The sequence below is a fragment of the Jatropha curcas genome, chromosome 4 (assembly GCF_041381405.1).
Source record: "Jatropha curcas cultivar XTBG-Jc1 chromosome 4, XTBG_Jcur_1.0, whole genome shotgun sequence".
Classification (NCBI taxonomy): Eukaryota; Viridiplantae; Streptophyta; class Magnoliopsida; order Malpighiales; family Euphorbiaceae; genus Jatropha; species Jatropha curcas.
Genome location: NC_143154.1, coordinates 29,025,546 through 29,041,937, shown reverse-complemented (window position 1 = coordinate 29,041,937; position 16,392 = coordinate 29,025,546). Strand labels below are relative to the sequence as shown.

The 16,392-nt window shown below is 32.9% G+C and overlaps 4 protein-coding genes across 4 annotated transcripts; 2 read left to right on the top strand and 2 right to left on the bottom strand.

Annotated features, from left to right (window-relative positions):
- Positions 1-321: 321 nt before the first annotated feature.
- On the bottom strand, positions 322-3,728 carry LOC105632298 (myb-like transcription factor family protein). The gene is made up of 3 exons (XM_012214642.3): positions 3,261-3,728; positions 1,691-1,899; positions 322-1,131 (listed from the first exon to the last, which is right to left on the bottom strand). Exons 1-3 carry the CDS (start codon positions 3,550-3,552, stop codon positions 625-627), a joined length of 1,008 nt encoding a protein of 335 aa, XP_012070032.1. The 5' UTR covers positions 3,553-3,728; the 3' UTR covers positions 322-624.
- A 3,774-nt stretch (positions 3,729-7,502) lies between these two features.
- On the bottom strand, positions 7,503-9,829 carry LOC105632375 (Concanavalin A-like lectin protein kinase family protein). Its single transcript, XM_012214745.4, has one exon. It carries the CDS (start codon positions 9,744-9,746, stop codon positions 7,734-7,736), a length of 2,013 nt encoding a protein of 670 aa, XP_012070135.2. The 5' UTR covers positions 9,747-9,829; the 3' UTR covers positions 7,503-7,733.
- A 1,313-nt stretch (positions 9,830-11,142) lies between these two features.
- On the top strand, positions 11,143-14,823 carry LOC105632300 (uncharacterized). The gene is made up of 2 exons (XM_012214645.4): positions 11,143-13,665; positions 13,806-14,823. Exons 1-2 carry the CDS (start codon positions 11,266-11,268, stop codon positions 14,703-14,705), a joined length of 3,300 nt encoding a protein of 1,099 aa, XP_012070035.1. The 5' UTR covers positions 11,143-11,265; the 3' UTR covers positions 14,706-14,823.
- A 128-nt stretch (positions 14,824-14,951) lies between these two features.
- On the top strand, positions 14,952-16,070 carry LOC149497186 (uncharacterized). Its single transcript, XM_089720092.1, has one exon. It carries the CDS (start codon positions 15,407-15,409, stop codon positions 16,004-16,006), a length of 600 nt encoding a protein of 199 aa, XP_089576218.1. The 5' UTR covers positions 14,952-15,406; the 3' UTR covers positions 16,007-16,070.
- Positions 16,071-16,392: the final 322 nt, after the last annotated feature.

Sequence of the window (16,392 nt, the reverse complement as noted above, 5' to 3'; positions counted from 1 at the left end):
AATAACCACACATTACTGGAATTTTATTTTTAAAAAATTATTTATTAAAAGATTTTAGAATAGGGTAAGACGTCATTTTATTTTGTTACGATACCACTACAGCAGCATCAATAATAAAATAAATAATATGCTACAATTTTCATAATATGCTATATAAATTTTAAAAATTATGGAATTATTTTGATAAAATGGCTTTATTAATTTACAAACCATTATTAATTACCAAATAACTTGGGAGAGAGTGGAATGGATTAAAAGACTATTTTTGGAATAGGATTCAAATAACCAACTTAAAAGAGATAACTGATGAAGCAGAATAACTTCCTCGAAAAAACAGAGAGAGTAACAACCCTCCTCAAATTAATATAAATGTTAAAGATTCAAATAATTTCTGACAAGCTCCTACAGCCTACACCAAGTTACCATCTAAAACAAACTACTGATTCTTTGGAAAAAGATGAAATTAAAAAGAAATAAAATTTATTAAACGATCCCACAAACGAATATGCAAATTAACCCAAGACAGACTGCACATTGACATTATTGTCTTGTATAAACAGTAACTATGAAGCTCATCAGCACTGAGCTAACCTACAAATCCCATGCCTGCAAAAAAGGCTTCCTTTAAACTGCATGGATTGGGCTGCCGTTTGAGTTCATGTTTGAATCGTTAGAGGCTGGATTAGCATGAAAAGCAGATTGTCTTGAAGACCCTTCAAGCAATTTCAAGGAAAGAGACGAGGGGCCAATAGAGTCTCCTAAACTTAGTTTTGACATGCCAACCAGCTCATCAACGTTGATTGGGCTTTTTGAATGTACTGCTGTTGGCTTGAGAACCTCGTGAGTCTCCTCCTTCTTACTTGGCTCCGCATTGTATGCTGACCACAGTGGAAAAGAAAATGGGAAGAATGGTGGGATATAAGCTGGGTATATAACTGGGTAAACTGACTGTGAACTATCTGGCTTTGGAGGAGCAGCATCTGTCTCATTGGAGTTTGTAGAATCCATTGATTCACATTCTTCATCCAATGGAGGAGGAGCAGGCAACGGATTCGGATCATCGATTTGTGTTTCAGTCTGGGGATGGTTGGCAGACAAGAAGTCTTGTGATATCATTGGAGTGTCAACTGGCTGCAAATGAAAAAGAAAAAGAGACATCAGATAAGGGCACTGAAAAAACAAAAAAATGTTAAAAGGCTTCACAAATACACAAAATGAACATGAGCTAATATGAGATTTGTACAATGTCATATAGAAGACTGTGAAACAGCATAATAATGATCGGCACTGCTGGCCTTTAGAGACATCTGAAAATCCTATTAAGTTCCCTATGCCAAAATAAGCGCAAATGCTTGCACAAGCAAATCAAATTATCCCAATGTGAAAGAACTGTATATTCACAAACCCAGGATAAGAACCAAAAAAAGATGGGACTGCCAGTGCCAGGTTTATGTCCAGGAAAACAGATCTAGTTCTTTTATGGTTTGCAATAGATGAATGTTCCAAAAACCAATCAAAAATTACCTTGTAACAAGACGAAAATGGCATGTTTATATAAACTCTTTTCTTTCCAGCAATGAACAAAATTATCATATACTAGATTTTAAAATTGAGTAGAGCATGAGCGTGTTGGAACACGCATGACTAGTTAATCTAGTTATAGGAGTACGGAAAAAAGAACGGTGCTCACTTCATCAGCAACAATATCAAACAGACTGGACCGCCTTTTCCTCCTCGAGACATTGCTTTGCCTGATGAAATACTTCTGCGCATGACTGGCCACCTGAGTAGGCGTCCTTGATATAACATAATTGCGCGCAATTCCTCGCCAATCACCTTTCCCAAGCTTCTGCAAACCAAGAAGAAACATCCTATGTTCCTCTTCAGTCCATGGAACACCTGCATAAGAATTCGTCATTGAAGAGAAATAAGAGCATATTTCGCAAGCAAAACAAAAATCTCTCTGCTTGAGTATGATGATTTTGAATGAGAGATTTTGATTTGATTTTAATTTACATCATCCAAGTGAAAATCAGCCCTTTTTAATTAGATTCGTTAATGTGCTCAAAGAAAATAGAATTTTGAAGTGAATTAAAAATGATACTTTTTTTACAGGGTACTTCATATTCATATTTTTCCATGTTCATAAACCTCACCTATCCATAGACCTAAGCAATTAAAGTAAACGTATATATTATCAAATTCATGTATCACAATTTCAAATCCCTCCATCCAATTGCAAGGTTATAGATGCCTTAGAAACTTCTAATTGTGGACTTTCTCCAAAGTATCCTCGTGTAGAAATATATTATATTCTGCTTTACTTATGAATAAATCAGATCAGGCAATAAACCCAATTCATGACTGACTGCTGGAAAATATAAGTTTGAGTTACCAGTCTGTAGCATAAAACGACATGTCATGTTGTATTTCATTAAGCAGTTTGTCCTACAGGAAAATACTACCCTAAAGTTATTGATTTCGCTTTTGAGGGGCAGACATCCTCACAAGAAAAAAAAAAAAAAAAAGAGGAAAGCAATCAGTTGACAGTTGCCAGAAAATACAAAATTATCCCACACAAGCCTAATCCAAAATAAGGTAGTAAATCTTAGAAGTCATAATTAGCACCCTTTATTATGAAGGAGCTTTAAAGAGACCATCCTCAAAGAAATATCCCACTTACTGCCTCGCTAGATGGGAACAATTTTAACATCTTGCATTGGTGGAGCAGGTATAGCATAAATTCAAAACAATTTCTAGCTGATAAAAAAGAAGAAGAAGAACTTCAAAATAGAGCATTTAGAATCAGAAACTGTTGGGGGGCATCAAACAGCTAAAAGATGTTTTTTTTTAAGTAATGGGTTGACCTAGCTATGGAGGGTCAAAAAGCATTAGGCTAGCTCCCCACAACTAAACAAAACACCATTTCATTCTAGGGGAACAAACCATTGTATTCCTTTATTTAGATTTAATGCAGTTATTTACATATAGCATGGCACATCTAGTCAAATCAAACTCGTAATCAACTTCATTTTGTTAGGCTTATTTCTTATTTTTTTATCTCAAATCTCAATCAGTCTGTACTCCAAAATCATCAACTGAACCAAAATCATCAATTAAAAACCAAATTAACTATTCATTGCAAGGTTGTAAATCCACATAAGAAATAGGCAAAAACAATCATCCAAATCCAATTCTAAGATTAACATCCAAAAAAAAAATTGAGCTTTAGCTAAAGTAGAAGTACGCATATGCCTAACCTTTCTTTCGCTCACGGCTGGAAGAAGACCCAGCAACGAAATCCTCAGAAGCGTAACCATCAGCAGCGGCGCCATGATCGGGCGTCTCCCCAGGTGATCCGGGGTTGTTGGACCCGGATGCAAGCGCACCACCCGGGTTAGGTGATCCGGTATAATGGCTCAAATTGCCCATACTAGCACTTTTCCGGATCGACCCGTCGGTCAATCGAACCCCGAAGAGCTTGACCCCACGGTTAGGGCAGGTCCGCGAATTGTGGCCGTTGTGGCTGCAATGCGAGCACCGCCTAGTCATGGCTGATTCCGGTTTCGTATAAAATAGGTGGGGAATTTGATATGATCCGGATCTGAGAGGATTCGAATTACATGGCCCTGAGAAATGGCAATGTTTTCTCCAAGTCCCCTGGCTGTCGCAGGAGAGAGAGAAATTAGGAAGAGAGACAGAGAGAGAGAAACTATATCCTTATATCCAATGTACATAATTTAGGTTATCATTACGGATAAAGGGAATTATTAGATACTTCGCAGAACTCGTTCCTCCGTGCTAAGCCGCTGATCTAGTCAATGAAAACGAGACTCTCTGGTTGACCAAAGATTTTGTGAGACCAATCGTATCATGTATCATCAAGTGCGTAATATTTGGGCTTTGGGCTAGTATTTAAAAAAAAAAAAAAATTCACCCAAAATTCATAAAATTGTACATTTCAACGTTATAGTTGAAAAATAAAATTAATAGATTTAAAGAATATTTTTTAATAAAATTAAGCAATTTAAATTAAATTATTAATAAAAAAATAATTAAAAAAAATTCACTTTTGAGGTGAGATTTCTTTTTATAGAGAGAATGAAATTTATCAATTTGATCACCCTTTAATAAATTTTGAATTAACACTTCAATAGTCATTATTTAAAAAGCTTCAGTAATTATTCCAGATGTTTCTAAGAAAATAGAAAACTTTTTTGCAAGAAAAAAAAGTTGAAAATCATTGTAAAAGAAATTAAAGGGATGAACTTTCTTTTCACCACCTTTTTTTTATTTTTATTTCCAATTTTTATTGATGAAAAGCAAAAGAGATAAAATCAAAGTTTTAAATATGTGGTCATTTGTATCAAAATAAATACAACAAATCACAACTTGGATCTAAAAGCTAACCATTAACATAATTTAAAATTTTTGGATAATCATCTTTAAAAAAAAAAAAAAACTACCCATAAGTTATTTCCATTTTGTTCTGTTCTGTATACATTGTACACCATATTTTTTTTAAACATCAATAGTTGACCATCTATATAAATATTTAATTTTTAAATTAAAATATAGAGGGTTGATATGACATTTGATTTTTCTTTAAATATATTTTATTATATTTTAAAACTTTAGAAATAATATAATAAGAAAATAATTTTAGTTGAAATTTTATTCAGATGGGAAAAGGAAGAAAATAACTTCATTTTTCTTTTTAGAATATTTTTTTCACACGTTTTCTTAGTGACGGAATACGACACGTGTACGGTGAGGGAACAATCTTCGAAGCCTATCGTAATCTTGGTCCAAGATCGTGGTGGGTGAGATATAGTTAAATACATGGTCCACGTGGATCTTGCTTTTCTAAAAGCCGAGTGGGTTTTGGCATATTCTAGCGTACAATCGCATATATCAAATTGCATCTTACGATCCACCTTATCCATAGGATTAGGAACTTATCGTATTTTGGTTTTTGGAGCCCACATTTGATTTATCTAATCCTTTTCGAATAAACAATCAATTGCAAATGTAAAAATTATAATTTGAATAATAAATTTTGAAATACTAATATTATTTAAAATGTATTTTTTTTTAATAAATGACATTAAATCTATAATTATTATAATTCTCTTATTCTGCTATTTATAAAATAAAGATTTTTCAATTGCACCACATTTTATTGGATTTTTTTTTTATTTTTCAGTTATTATCGTCAAGATCAAGAAATATCATATAAGCAAATCATGTCAAGCAAGAAAGAAAAAAAATGAAGAATCAAAGTAATTAAGGACAAGGAATAATTTTAAAAGAAAAAGAAAAGGACAAGGAAGAATAATTAATCTTTTTCCTTAATTGTAAATCAGTACAATTAGTACAGGCTTACAGCATCATTTAGGGACACCTGGGCTAACTTTATTAAAGACGATGGCCATGTGATCTACACTGCTAATTTTTACGGTCGTGATTCAATCACAGCTCGAGTGCACATTAGCACTTGTCTTACTTGACCTTTTCGCTGCTACGCGTCCGTCTGGGTCTGGGTCTTGGTCTTGCCCCAAAAACAATAGAAAGGAAAGGTTCTTAACTTCTAAATTTCTTAATTCAAAGCATTTCCTTTCTTCTCAAGTTCATTATTTGACTCTCCACCGGGTTCACATTATTTTATAATCTATCTATACTATATATAAAAATAATATTAAAAGTAATGTTTAATGCAAATTGCATTGTAAATTAATTATTATAATTATTCTAATTTAAATAAAAATTTATATTTTAGTATTATATAAATAAAAAATTAAATAAGAATAAAGAACAAGTATAGTTAATGTGTAATGCACATCATAAAAAAGACTAATACTATATATAATAGTGGAAATGAGGGAGGAAATAATGAGATTATCTATAATGCCCTTAGTACAATTTTAAGTATCCTAAAATAACTTTATTAATAACCAATTAAATTTTATTTTAAATATTATACTTAATAAATAATTAACATTATCATTAATTAAATTTGAAATGTTCTAAAATGACCTTATTAATAACCAATTAAATTTTATTTTAAATATTATGCTTAGTAGATAATTAACGTCAACTATATATTAATAAATATTTTATTTTTAATTATTTATGTTATATAATAAGACTATACATGAAAATTGAATATTTTTTTTGTTTACTACATATGTTTTTAATTTATTTAATTTAGGATTTAAATTAAATGTTATAGCTAAATACATGTTACATATTTCAGTATTTATTATATATATTAGTTTGCTCTATTTAACTTAATAGATAATAAAATAAATTTATAATCTATAATATATCTATCTATTTATACAATATATAAAAGTGAGAATGAGGGGCAGAATAATGAGATCACCTATAATGCATTCACTGAAATTTTAAATATTCTAAAATAACCTTATTTATGACGAGTTAAATTTTATTTTAAATATTACGCTTAATAGATAATTAATGTTACAATAATACCCTTAATGAAATTTAAATGTTCTATAATTTGATTGGAGTTTTTTTAACTTTTTTTCAATAGATAAATACATATAAACAATTAAGCATTTGAAAATTTAAAATTTTACTTTTATTATCTCATTATGTCTAATTATGTTTTATTTTATTATAATTTTAATAATAATTAAATAATTTTTGAGATTTATTATTATTATTATTATATTTTTATTTATTATCTTCAACATTATTATTTTAAATGTATATATGTAAATATGAGGTATTTACAAATTTTTATTTTTTCAAATTTATTTTAAATAAATATATCTAGATAATTAAAATTTTGATTTAAAAGGGGTATGGTTAAGTTTTTTTTTTTTAATTATAAATTGCGCTCTAATTTGATTGGCCAAAAAATAAGATAAAAAATTATATTTTTAAACATCTCAAATTTAATTACTTATATCGATATCTTATTTAATTCAAATCTTATTCTTTGTACTAAGGAATATAATTATAACAATAAATTTTTTAAATGACTTCATGATTGTGATGGGTTAAAAAAATAAAAATAAAAATAATTATTATTTACAAATATTTATTTGGTTTATTAGATTAATTTCTTATTCTATTGTTAAAGTATATTTATTTACTGAAAGAGGTAATAGTGAAATTTATTAACAAAACATGTAAATTAATTATAAAATGTAAAATAAAAACTGTATGATGCTTTTTATGAATTAATTTGGTACTTAAACAAAAAATAAAACAACAAGCGTAGAATAAAAACTCTATAAATCAGTATGTTGAAGAGAATATAAATGACATATTTCATATTTAAATTGTTATTTTAAAGAGAGAAATAAATATATCAATTTTTTTCAATAAGAGGTATTACGGTGCGAGATATATAATTAAAAAGAATATTTTACTATATATAAAAACCACTATATTTATTGCAATCTAAATAAAAATTTATATTTTAATTATATAAATAAAAAACTAAAGGAGTATAAAAAATAAGCATATCACTAGCAAAATGCATATTATAAAAAGAACTAGTAATAATAAAAATCTAAAATACCTAAAAAAAAATTAAAGAAAAAACTTCTTCATAAACCAGTTCTTTAATTTGGTTCTATTCAATGTAACTTCGCTAAAATCTTAATAAGAAACAGAACCAAAACTGAAAAGTAATCTTCATTTCAATTCTTAAAGTTTCGATTTTTTTTCATGGAATGAAATTCTTATCTTTAACAACTTCAGCGACCATGAGAGGCAAATGATTCTGTTAATGTTATTGAAGGAATGGAGATCTCTTCAATCGAAACATCAACTGGTTCCCCTGCTTCGTTAGTAGAGACATCGTTGAACTCCCTGGATTTTATAATAGAACTCAAGTTATCCGGCAATGGAGCTACTCCATCTAAGAATTGCATCACACTAGCCATGCTTGGCCTAACTGCAGCTACAGCATGTGAACACAATAATCCCAATTTCAAAACCAATTCAACTTCATCTATAACATATCCCTTCTCTATTCTATAATCAACTGTCTCTAAAATATCTCCCTTGTCCCAACAATCCATCACCCAATCCATCAAAATTATTTCCTCAGGCGACGAGGCTCGTGGGTTTACTGGCCTTCTACCACAAACAATCTCTAGCATAAATACACCAAAAGCAAATATATCGGTAGCTGTGCTTGCTTTCCCACTTCGCGCAAGCTCTGGAGCTATATATCCAAGAGTGCCTGCTATACGAGTGGTTTGAGGATCAAAACCATGATCACATAACTTAGCAAGCCCGAAATCTCCCAGTCTTGCGTTCATTTCATTATCTAAGAGAACATTAGCAGGCTTTATGTCTCTATGAATGATTACCTGTACCCATTGTTGATGTAAATAGAATAGTGCAGATGCAACATTTTTTATGATGTTGAATCTTTGGCTCCAGTCCAGTATGAAATTAGGTTGACCATAAAGGAACTTGTCAAGACTTCCATTAGGCATATAGTCGTAAACTAAATAGAGTTGGCTCTTGCGCCTGCAATAACCCAGTAGACGAACTAAGTTTGGATGCCTGAGGCGGCCAATGGTTGCTATTTCAGCTACGAATTCTCTCATTCCTTGTTTAGACTCGTGAGAAATTCGTTTCACTGCAATTTGTGCATTTGACGAGGGTAAAACTCCTTTATATACCCTACCAAAACCTCCTTTCCCAAGAAGTTGCTTCTCTTTAAAGCCCTTTGCAGCTGTGAACAAGTCTTTATAAGTAAACCTGTGAGGTCCATAAAGCACCTCCCAATCCTCAAGAACTTGAATCAATTTTTTCTTTCTATAGATCAGAACAACTCCGAAAATTAAAATTAACAGAAAAGTACCTCCTATTAAAGATAATATTACTGCCAACATCTTTTGTATTTTTCTATACCTTCCCTCCTCAATTCCAACACCTGGGACTTTAGGAAGGTGAGATATGTCAAAATCTTGGGCTTGGCCATTCATCTTAAAACTCCAACCCAAAATATAATGAGAAGATGACAGTAACCCACTGGAGGATGAAAAGCCAACATACATATGATCGTAGAGATATAGAGAGAGATCTTTGTTTAAAGACAAAAGAGGGAGCTTCGGCTTCTTGATATGTATTGGATGGATAGTAACGTTAAGTATTTTATCCACACCATCATATTCTACCCAAACCTGCAGTGGTTTTGCACTTGCAAGATCAATCTCTATGAATTTATTATCAGCGTAGTAACCTGCAGGAGCAGCTGTTACAGATTCCAAACTATTGATATCAATCCCCACATGGTTGTCATTTATGTCTCCAAATTCAAAATCTTGGACTGTGTCGAACTCCACAGCAACTATATGGTTTGAATCATTGCCAACATTGGCTGAGTTGAAAAGGCCAAGATATTGGCTAGGGAGGCCGTCAGGAATTTCTTTTGAAGGAGAAATAGCAAAAGCAAATCCATGGCCGCCAAGTTTTGGATATTCAGGTACAATCGCAAAAATAAAGGTGGTGGAGAAAGAGGAGACAAGACTGCTATTGCTAGAGTTCTTGAATCGAATAGGATTGTAGTAGAAGACATGTCCTTTGATACGTGAGGTATCATTTGTTAGCTTTATTAGACCGTTGGAAGAGTTAAGGTCTGCACCACCATCTTGCTGTAATAATTGGCCATTAAAGCTGAACTCATCTAGAATATTGCCACCAGAAAATGCAAGATAATTGAACATAACTAGCATGAAAATGATCCCACACATGGCTTCTTTGATTCTTTGCAAAGGCACTCTGATAATAGGACTGGCCTTGTCAAAGTACGAAGAAGAGCGTAGGTAAATAAAAGCCATTAGTGAATTAAGATACGCGTACGCGGGAACGATTAAAGAACAAAAAAAGTCAAAGCAGAACAAATTTGAACAACACTGTAAAAAAAAAAAAACTTTTGGGAAAAGCCATTAGTGAATTAAGATACGCGTACGTGGGAACGATTAAAGAACAAAAAAAGTCGAAGCAGAACAAAATTGAACAACAGTGTAGAAAAAAAAAAAAAAAAAAAGAAACTCTTGGGATTTCTTTAGCCTAATCTTTTATATGTAATTAGGTCGGAAGCACATGGCTTCCAGACATAGAAAAAACCAGACAGCTTGGATTTTCTTAAAAAGCTGTGTGAAGTGTAAACTCGTACATGTAAAATGTTCACATTGGATTAGTTTGAAAAACAAGGAGTTAATGAAGAATTATAGCATAATTAAACGCAGAGTGATTCTTGAAAAAACTTTAAACAGGGAAAAGATCCGTTCTGCAAATTTCAAAACCTGAATAAAAGATGTCAAAACATACAGGCTTTGAAGGTAAACTTATTTTCAATCTTATCAAGCAAATTGCTAGTGTAGTGCCTTCTTTGGTCTCAAGGTAAGAAGAGTTTAGTTGAGAGAAACTTAGTTGATTTCACGAGAGATCAAGAAACGAACGAACAATCAGAAGCAAATCAAGAAACAACTTAAGTATATATATCATAGAACATTTGTGAAATCTGCAACAACATTCTTGAACAAACAGTGCCTTAGTGATGCTACGGCAATGAAGCGGAAGCCTGCAGATTTTGCTCTACTTTGATGTTTAAAATGTATGCAGATCTTTTGGCAGAAAAAAGAATAATTTTTCCTTCCTGGTGAAAGTATGAAATTGTGCAGTTTGTACAGCAAGAAATATATGAATTCATCTCTTGTTCTCCTGGTGAGTAATCAAACAGCTTATCAGAACGGCATCGTTCCCTGGGATTGTATCCTTTTCTCAATATAAAATTAACTATATTTAATATGTTTTTTTTTTCAACAAATACAATAATTAGAAAACTGTATTATCATGATATAAATAAAATTAGCATATTAATTAACCTTTTAATTTTTTAATAAAAGTCTATTTAATTAATTATTAGATTAATTTCAAAATAATTTAATGGATTATTTAATCTTTATTGATACTACTATAAGGATATATTAGAAAAAAAATAACCAAAAATTATAATTTAATTATATTAACTAAATTTTCTTAATTTCCACTAAATTTTCTTCATGCCGAGTAATAAATTATTAATTTATGAATGACTTAAATAAAATAGTATATTTTCGATGACATTCAAGCTTGTACTGCTGTTTGTCGCAAAGAGACAAAAGACAAAAGACAAGTTCAATAATCAAGAACAGCTTAGCTTTGTTTCTTGCAAGAGAAAAATTAAAGTTATAGGGAGAGTGAGAAAAAAAAAAAGGTTAGAGAGAGATGGAGATTGAATTCTTGCACAAACACCCATTGAAGTTTTATGACAAATCAAATGAAGAGATATGTATGGGATGTAGAGAACCCATATTAGATCAAACTTATGGTTGCAGCCGTTGTCAATTTTTTCTCCACAAATCTTGTACTCAGCTTCCAATAAAAATCAAACATTTTTTCCATCCATGCCCTCTTCTCCTCAGAATTTCCTCAATTTCGAAATGTAATGCTTGCTATGAAGATACCCCAGGTTTCATTTACAGTTGTGAGCCATGTGAGTTCAATATGGATATCAAATGCTCTCAGCTTCCTAAAATAAACCCTAATATCCAAGAAAAGCAAATCTACCATTCTAGTCATAGGCATCCTTTAACTCTCTTTAGAGATCTTGAGGGCAATGAAGCTTACTGTAAAGTATGCAAAAAGCTCTGTTTAATTCAGATTTGCGGTTGCAGCGAATGCAATTATTATCTTCATATTTCTTGTATGGAATTTTTGCCCCAGAAAATTCAAGGCTCATTTCATTCTTGCATGGTTACTCTACTCACTGGCCAGCAATATCTTTGTGGTTCTTGTAATAAAGATTTTTCTGGCTTGACTTTTCGCTGCGGTAAGTGCTATTTCCATCTATGCTTAGATTGTTTTGTAACTTCAACTGTAAAGTCTGAAGGGCATTCTAGGCTTCCTTTGGAAATACTGCATTTCATTCACCCTTGTCCTCTTTTTCTTAGGATTTCTTATGTATTTATGTGTAATGCTTGCCTTGATCGTCGCTCTGGCTTTGCTTACTATTGCGAAAAATGTGAATTTAATTTAGATATTGAGTGTTCTCAAGTTCCTATAGTAAACTCTGAGCAGATTCAACATTTTAGTCATTTACATCCCTTGACACTTTATCGAAAACTTGAAGATAATGAAGAAATTAGTTGCAGAATATGTGAGCAACTCTGCTCTGGTTCTGCCTGTGGTTGCAGCCAATGCAATTTTTACCTTCATAAGTCTTGCATGGAAATTTTGCCTCAAAAGATTGAACCTTTATTTCATTCTTGTCCTCTTATTCTGCTATCAACCGTGTCTTATCGGTGTGATGCTTGTCACCAAGACTACTCTGGCTTGACCTTTCGCTGTGGCAAGTGTTACTTCCATCTATGTGTTAATTGCTCTTTAATGTCTACAATGAATCCTAATAGACCTTTCGATATTCCACGAAAGATTCAACATTTCTTTCACTTGTGCCCTCTGTTTCTTAGAATTTCTCCTTCCTATACTTGTAATGCTTGTTATAAACAACATTCAACCTTTAGGTATCAGTGTAATGATTGTGATTTTAATATGGACATTGAATGTGCCCTGATTCCTACTATAGAATCCGATAGTCAGAAGGAGCAAATTCAACATTTCTGTCATTGGCACCCTTTAACACTCTTTGAACAGGTGAAAGATTATGAAACTTGCTGTGGAATATGTGGGAAACTCTGCTCAAGTCCTATCTATGGTTGCAGTCAATGTAATTTTTACATTCATAAATCTTGCATGGAAGCTTTAGAGCAAAGGATTGAGCACTTCTTCCATCAGTGTCCTCTGATTCTACTTACAACTCCATCATATCGGTGTGATGGTTGTGACAAAGATTTCTCGGGCTTGACCTTTCGCTGTGGCAAGTGTTATTTTCAGTTATGTGTTGAATGTGCCCTGCTGCCAGCTATAGAATCTGATTTCCATACAAAAATTCAGCATTTCCTCCATAGGCATCCATTGATTCTTGCTGAGAAGAAAGTTACTGATAAAGTTTATTGCTATGAATGTGGAGAATGTTGCAGGGGAAATACCTACGGCTGTATCAAATGCAATTTCTTTTTACACAAATCATGTGCAAAATTACCACACGAGATTGAAAGTGCATTTCATCCAGAGCATCCCCTATCACTGCTACACATGTCTTCTCAAAATTCAGAAATAGTAAGAAGATGTGATTTGTGTCTCAAGATTTGCAGTCATTTTGCCTTCTGCTGTGAAAAATGTAATTTCGTACTAGATGTGGAATGTGCTTCACTCAAGCCTACAATAAAGTACCAAGGTCATGATCATGATCTTACTGTTGTGGAGAAAATACATGATGAACTTGAATGTGATGCTTGTTACAGCTCTTGCAAGGACCTTCCTGCATTCCGTTGCGTGGAATGCAATTTTGATATTCACCTTTTATGCGGTCCTTTGCCTTGCAAAATTAAACATAAATGTCATGTAGATCCTCTCACACTCAAGGATTATTATGTTGAGGATGAAGATGAAGATGATGAATTCTATTGTGATGCTTGTGAGCAAAGAAGAGATCCGCGATTCTGTGTTTATTATTGTAAACAAGGTTGCCCTATGGTATGTGATGTGAAGTGTGTAATGTCCGAGGTATGTCCCATATAACTAGCTTACTGTGAAGGATCACTGAATTTACCTATCAGTTTTGGCTCAGTGGTACACGAGTCGTCTCTACTATTGTGAGATTAAAGTTTGATTTGATTTGATGAGATATGTATTATCTGCTGCAGGTTATCGCATCATTAAGAGGAGAGCGTGGAGATGTGGAATTAAGAGTTGTTGGCAGACACATGATTAGTAGGGTATTTAGCAAAGACTTGGCAAGTGAAGAAAGAGAGCAAACTGGGACAGATAAAGTTGCAACGAAGGAAAAAGTAAAGATCATACCTACTCGGTCATTGGACGATATAGTTGATTCTCTTGATCCAACTGAGCAAAGTGAACTCAATGATATTGCAACAGCAATGAAAACTAAAAGCAAGGCAACACTTGAAAGCAATAAAAACCAAGTAACTTTGCCATACTCAGAAGAGGCATTTACACAGTTCATGAATTTGCTTGATTCTTCCATTTTGAAATATGAGCTTCCAAATTTTATCCAAGAACATGATTTTACCTCTGTTGGAGACTACCTTGTCTCTCAAACACTCATTCCCACATTCCAAGACTTATTTGCTAAGTATGGAGATGTCAGTGCCAAGTCTACATTCAGTCCCAAATTGAAGTCAATAGTTTTTTGCTTCCTTTGCAGTGTGATACACAGTATGCAGACAACAAAGGTTGTGGACATAACTGAAGATATACTTCAAGAATGGTGGGCATGTTTAAAGTTTGTGCAGCTTGCAGGGTTCAAAATACAGTCCATTATCGATCATGTGAAGCGAGTTGCACGTGCCTACTTTGTTCTTCAGGCTAGAATGTTTACAGATTACACATCTGTGGAGAAAAATGAAGAAATTGAACAGATTTCCAGTGATATTAAGGTACTAACAGTAAAGTTAGAAGAAATAAAGGAACAACAAGAGCATAATAAATTGAATGCACAAGCTGCAACTGCAAGCTTGATGAAGCAATTCTTAAGAGATGCTTCAGCAATGAAGTGGAAGCCTGCAGCTCATGGTCTGCTATAGATTATAATTGTAAAATGTAAATTTGAAAAGCTCATAGCTCAATGCGTACTGTAACCGAATTAAAAACTTTATTAGTGATTAAAAGAAATAAAAAAAACTGAACACTTCATTGTCTCCAGTGACATGCAAAACCAGATTCTTGACAACATGAACAAGGAAAAAAATTGATTTTATCAGAGGGAGCTAGGTCAAAAATCTATTGAAGGATACCATTAAGCCCAATGAACCAGGCTTGGATCAATGCATACAAAGAAAACCCAGTCCAATTTCCAACAAGAAGCTCGCCAATTTTGAAGACCAATATTAAATATCAAACGTATTGATGGATATCTTACAAATTGAAGGTCCAGGCAAGTATGAAACTATGAATTCAAATTCCACAATGGAGTCAACCCAATACTCTGAAATTGAAGGTACAAGCACCGTGAAGCCTATGAATCATGGTCAAAAATCTCCAACGACCAAGATGTCAATTGTCAGTCACATATTTGGAATCTTGCTAATTAGATTCATATTTGCTGCGTCCTTTTCATTAATAGGCCGTGTTGACTTACCTTTTTGCCCTTGGAATTTTCATTGTTCTTACTCTGTTACTGTATTTTGATCAGAACCTTTCTATCAATCTTTCTTCAATCATCGCCTGTTTCACTGTTCTTACTCTTTTGTAGTAAATTACACATTTACTGACTAATTGAGTTGATATGGAGAAGGAAGATTTCTTGATGGACAATCTCTCATCAGAATCAGATTATCAGACCAGTGGCTCTAGAGATTTTGAATTTTTAATCTATAAATCTTGCGGAGGTTATCTGCAAGAAATTCAACATTACTTCCATTCCTGCACTCTTTTCCTCAGTCTTATTTCTTCCTTTACCTGCCCGATTTGTTATAAAAAATGCTTTGGCTTCACATACCAATATGGGAAGTGTTCCTTTAACATGGATATTGAATGTGCCCAACTTTCCATTACAATTTCTGAAAGTGAAGAAGAGGAAATTAGATATTTCTCCCATCAGCATCCTTTGAAGACAGTGCTTTCAGAAATGGAAGATCTCCAAGCTACTTGTGAACTATGTGGAAAGTTACGCTTAACTCCTTGCTATGGTTGCTGCCAATGTGATTTTTATCCCCATAAATCATGTGTTAACGTTTTGCGACAAAAAACCCAGGTCGCCTTTCATTCATGTCCTCTTCTTCTATTAACATCCCCACTTTGTTGGTGTGTTTTCTGTGGTGAAAATTTCTCTGGCTTAGCTTACTGTTGTAATGGCAATTGTCGCTATGAGTTATGTATGTGTTAGTTGTTTCCAAATGTGCAAAAAGAAATGGTATGGACTTGCAAGGGAGATTCAACATTTCTTTCAATCCTTGTCTGCTAGTCCTCAATATTTCTAAATACTATATTTGCAAGTCTTGTTATGAAAGCCAGTCAGGCTTTGCTTATTGCTGTGAACAGTGTCATTGTTATGTGGATATTGGGTGTGCACACTCTGCTACTGCAAATTTCGAAGGCAAAGAAGAGGTACTCAACATTTTTGCCATAGGCACATTCTGACAGTTCTTTCAGAGAGGGATTATTTTCATTACAGATGTGCAATATGTGGGAAGTTATGTGCAAGTCCTTTTTATGGTTGCAGCCAATGCGAGTTTCATATCCATAAATCTTGTATGGAACTTTTAACTCAGA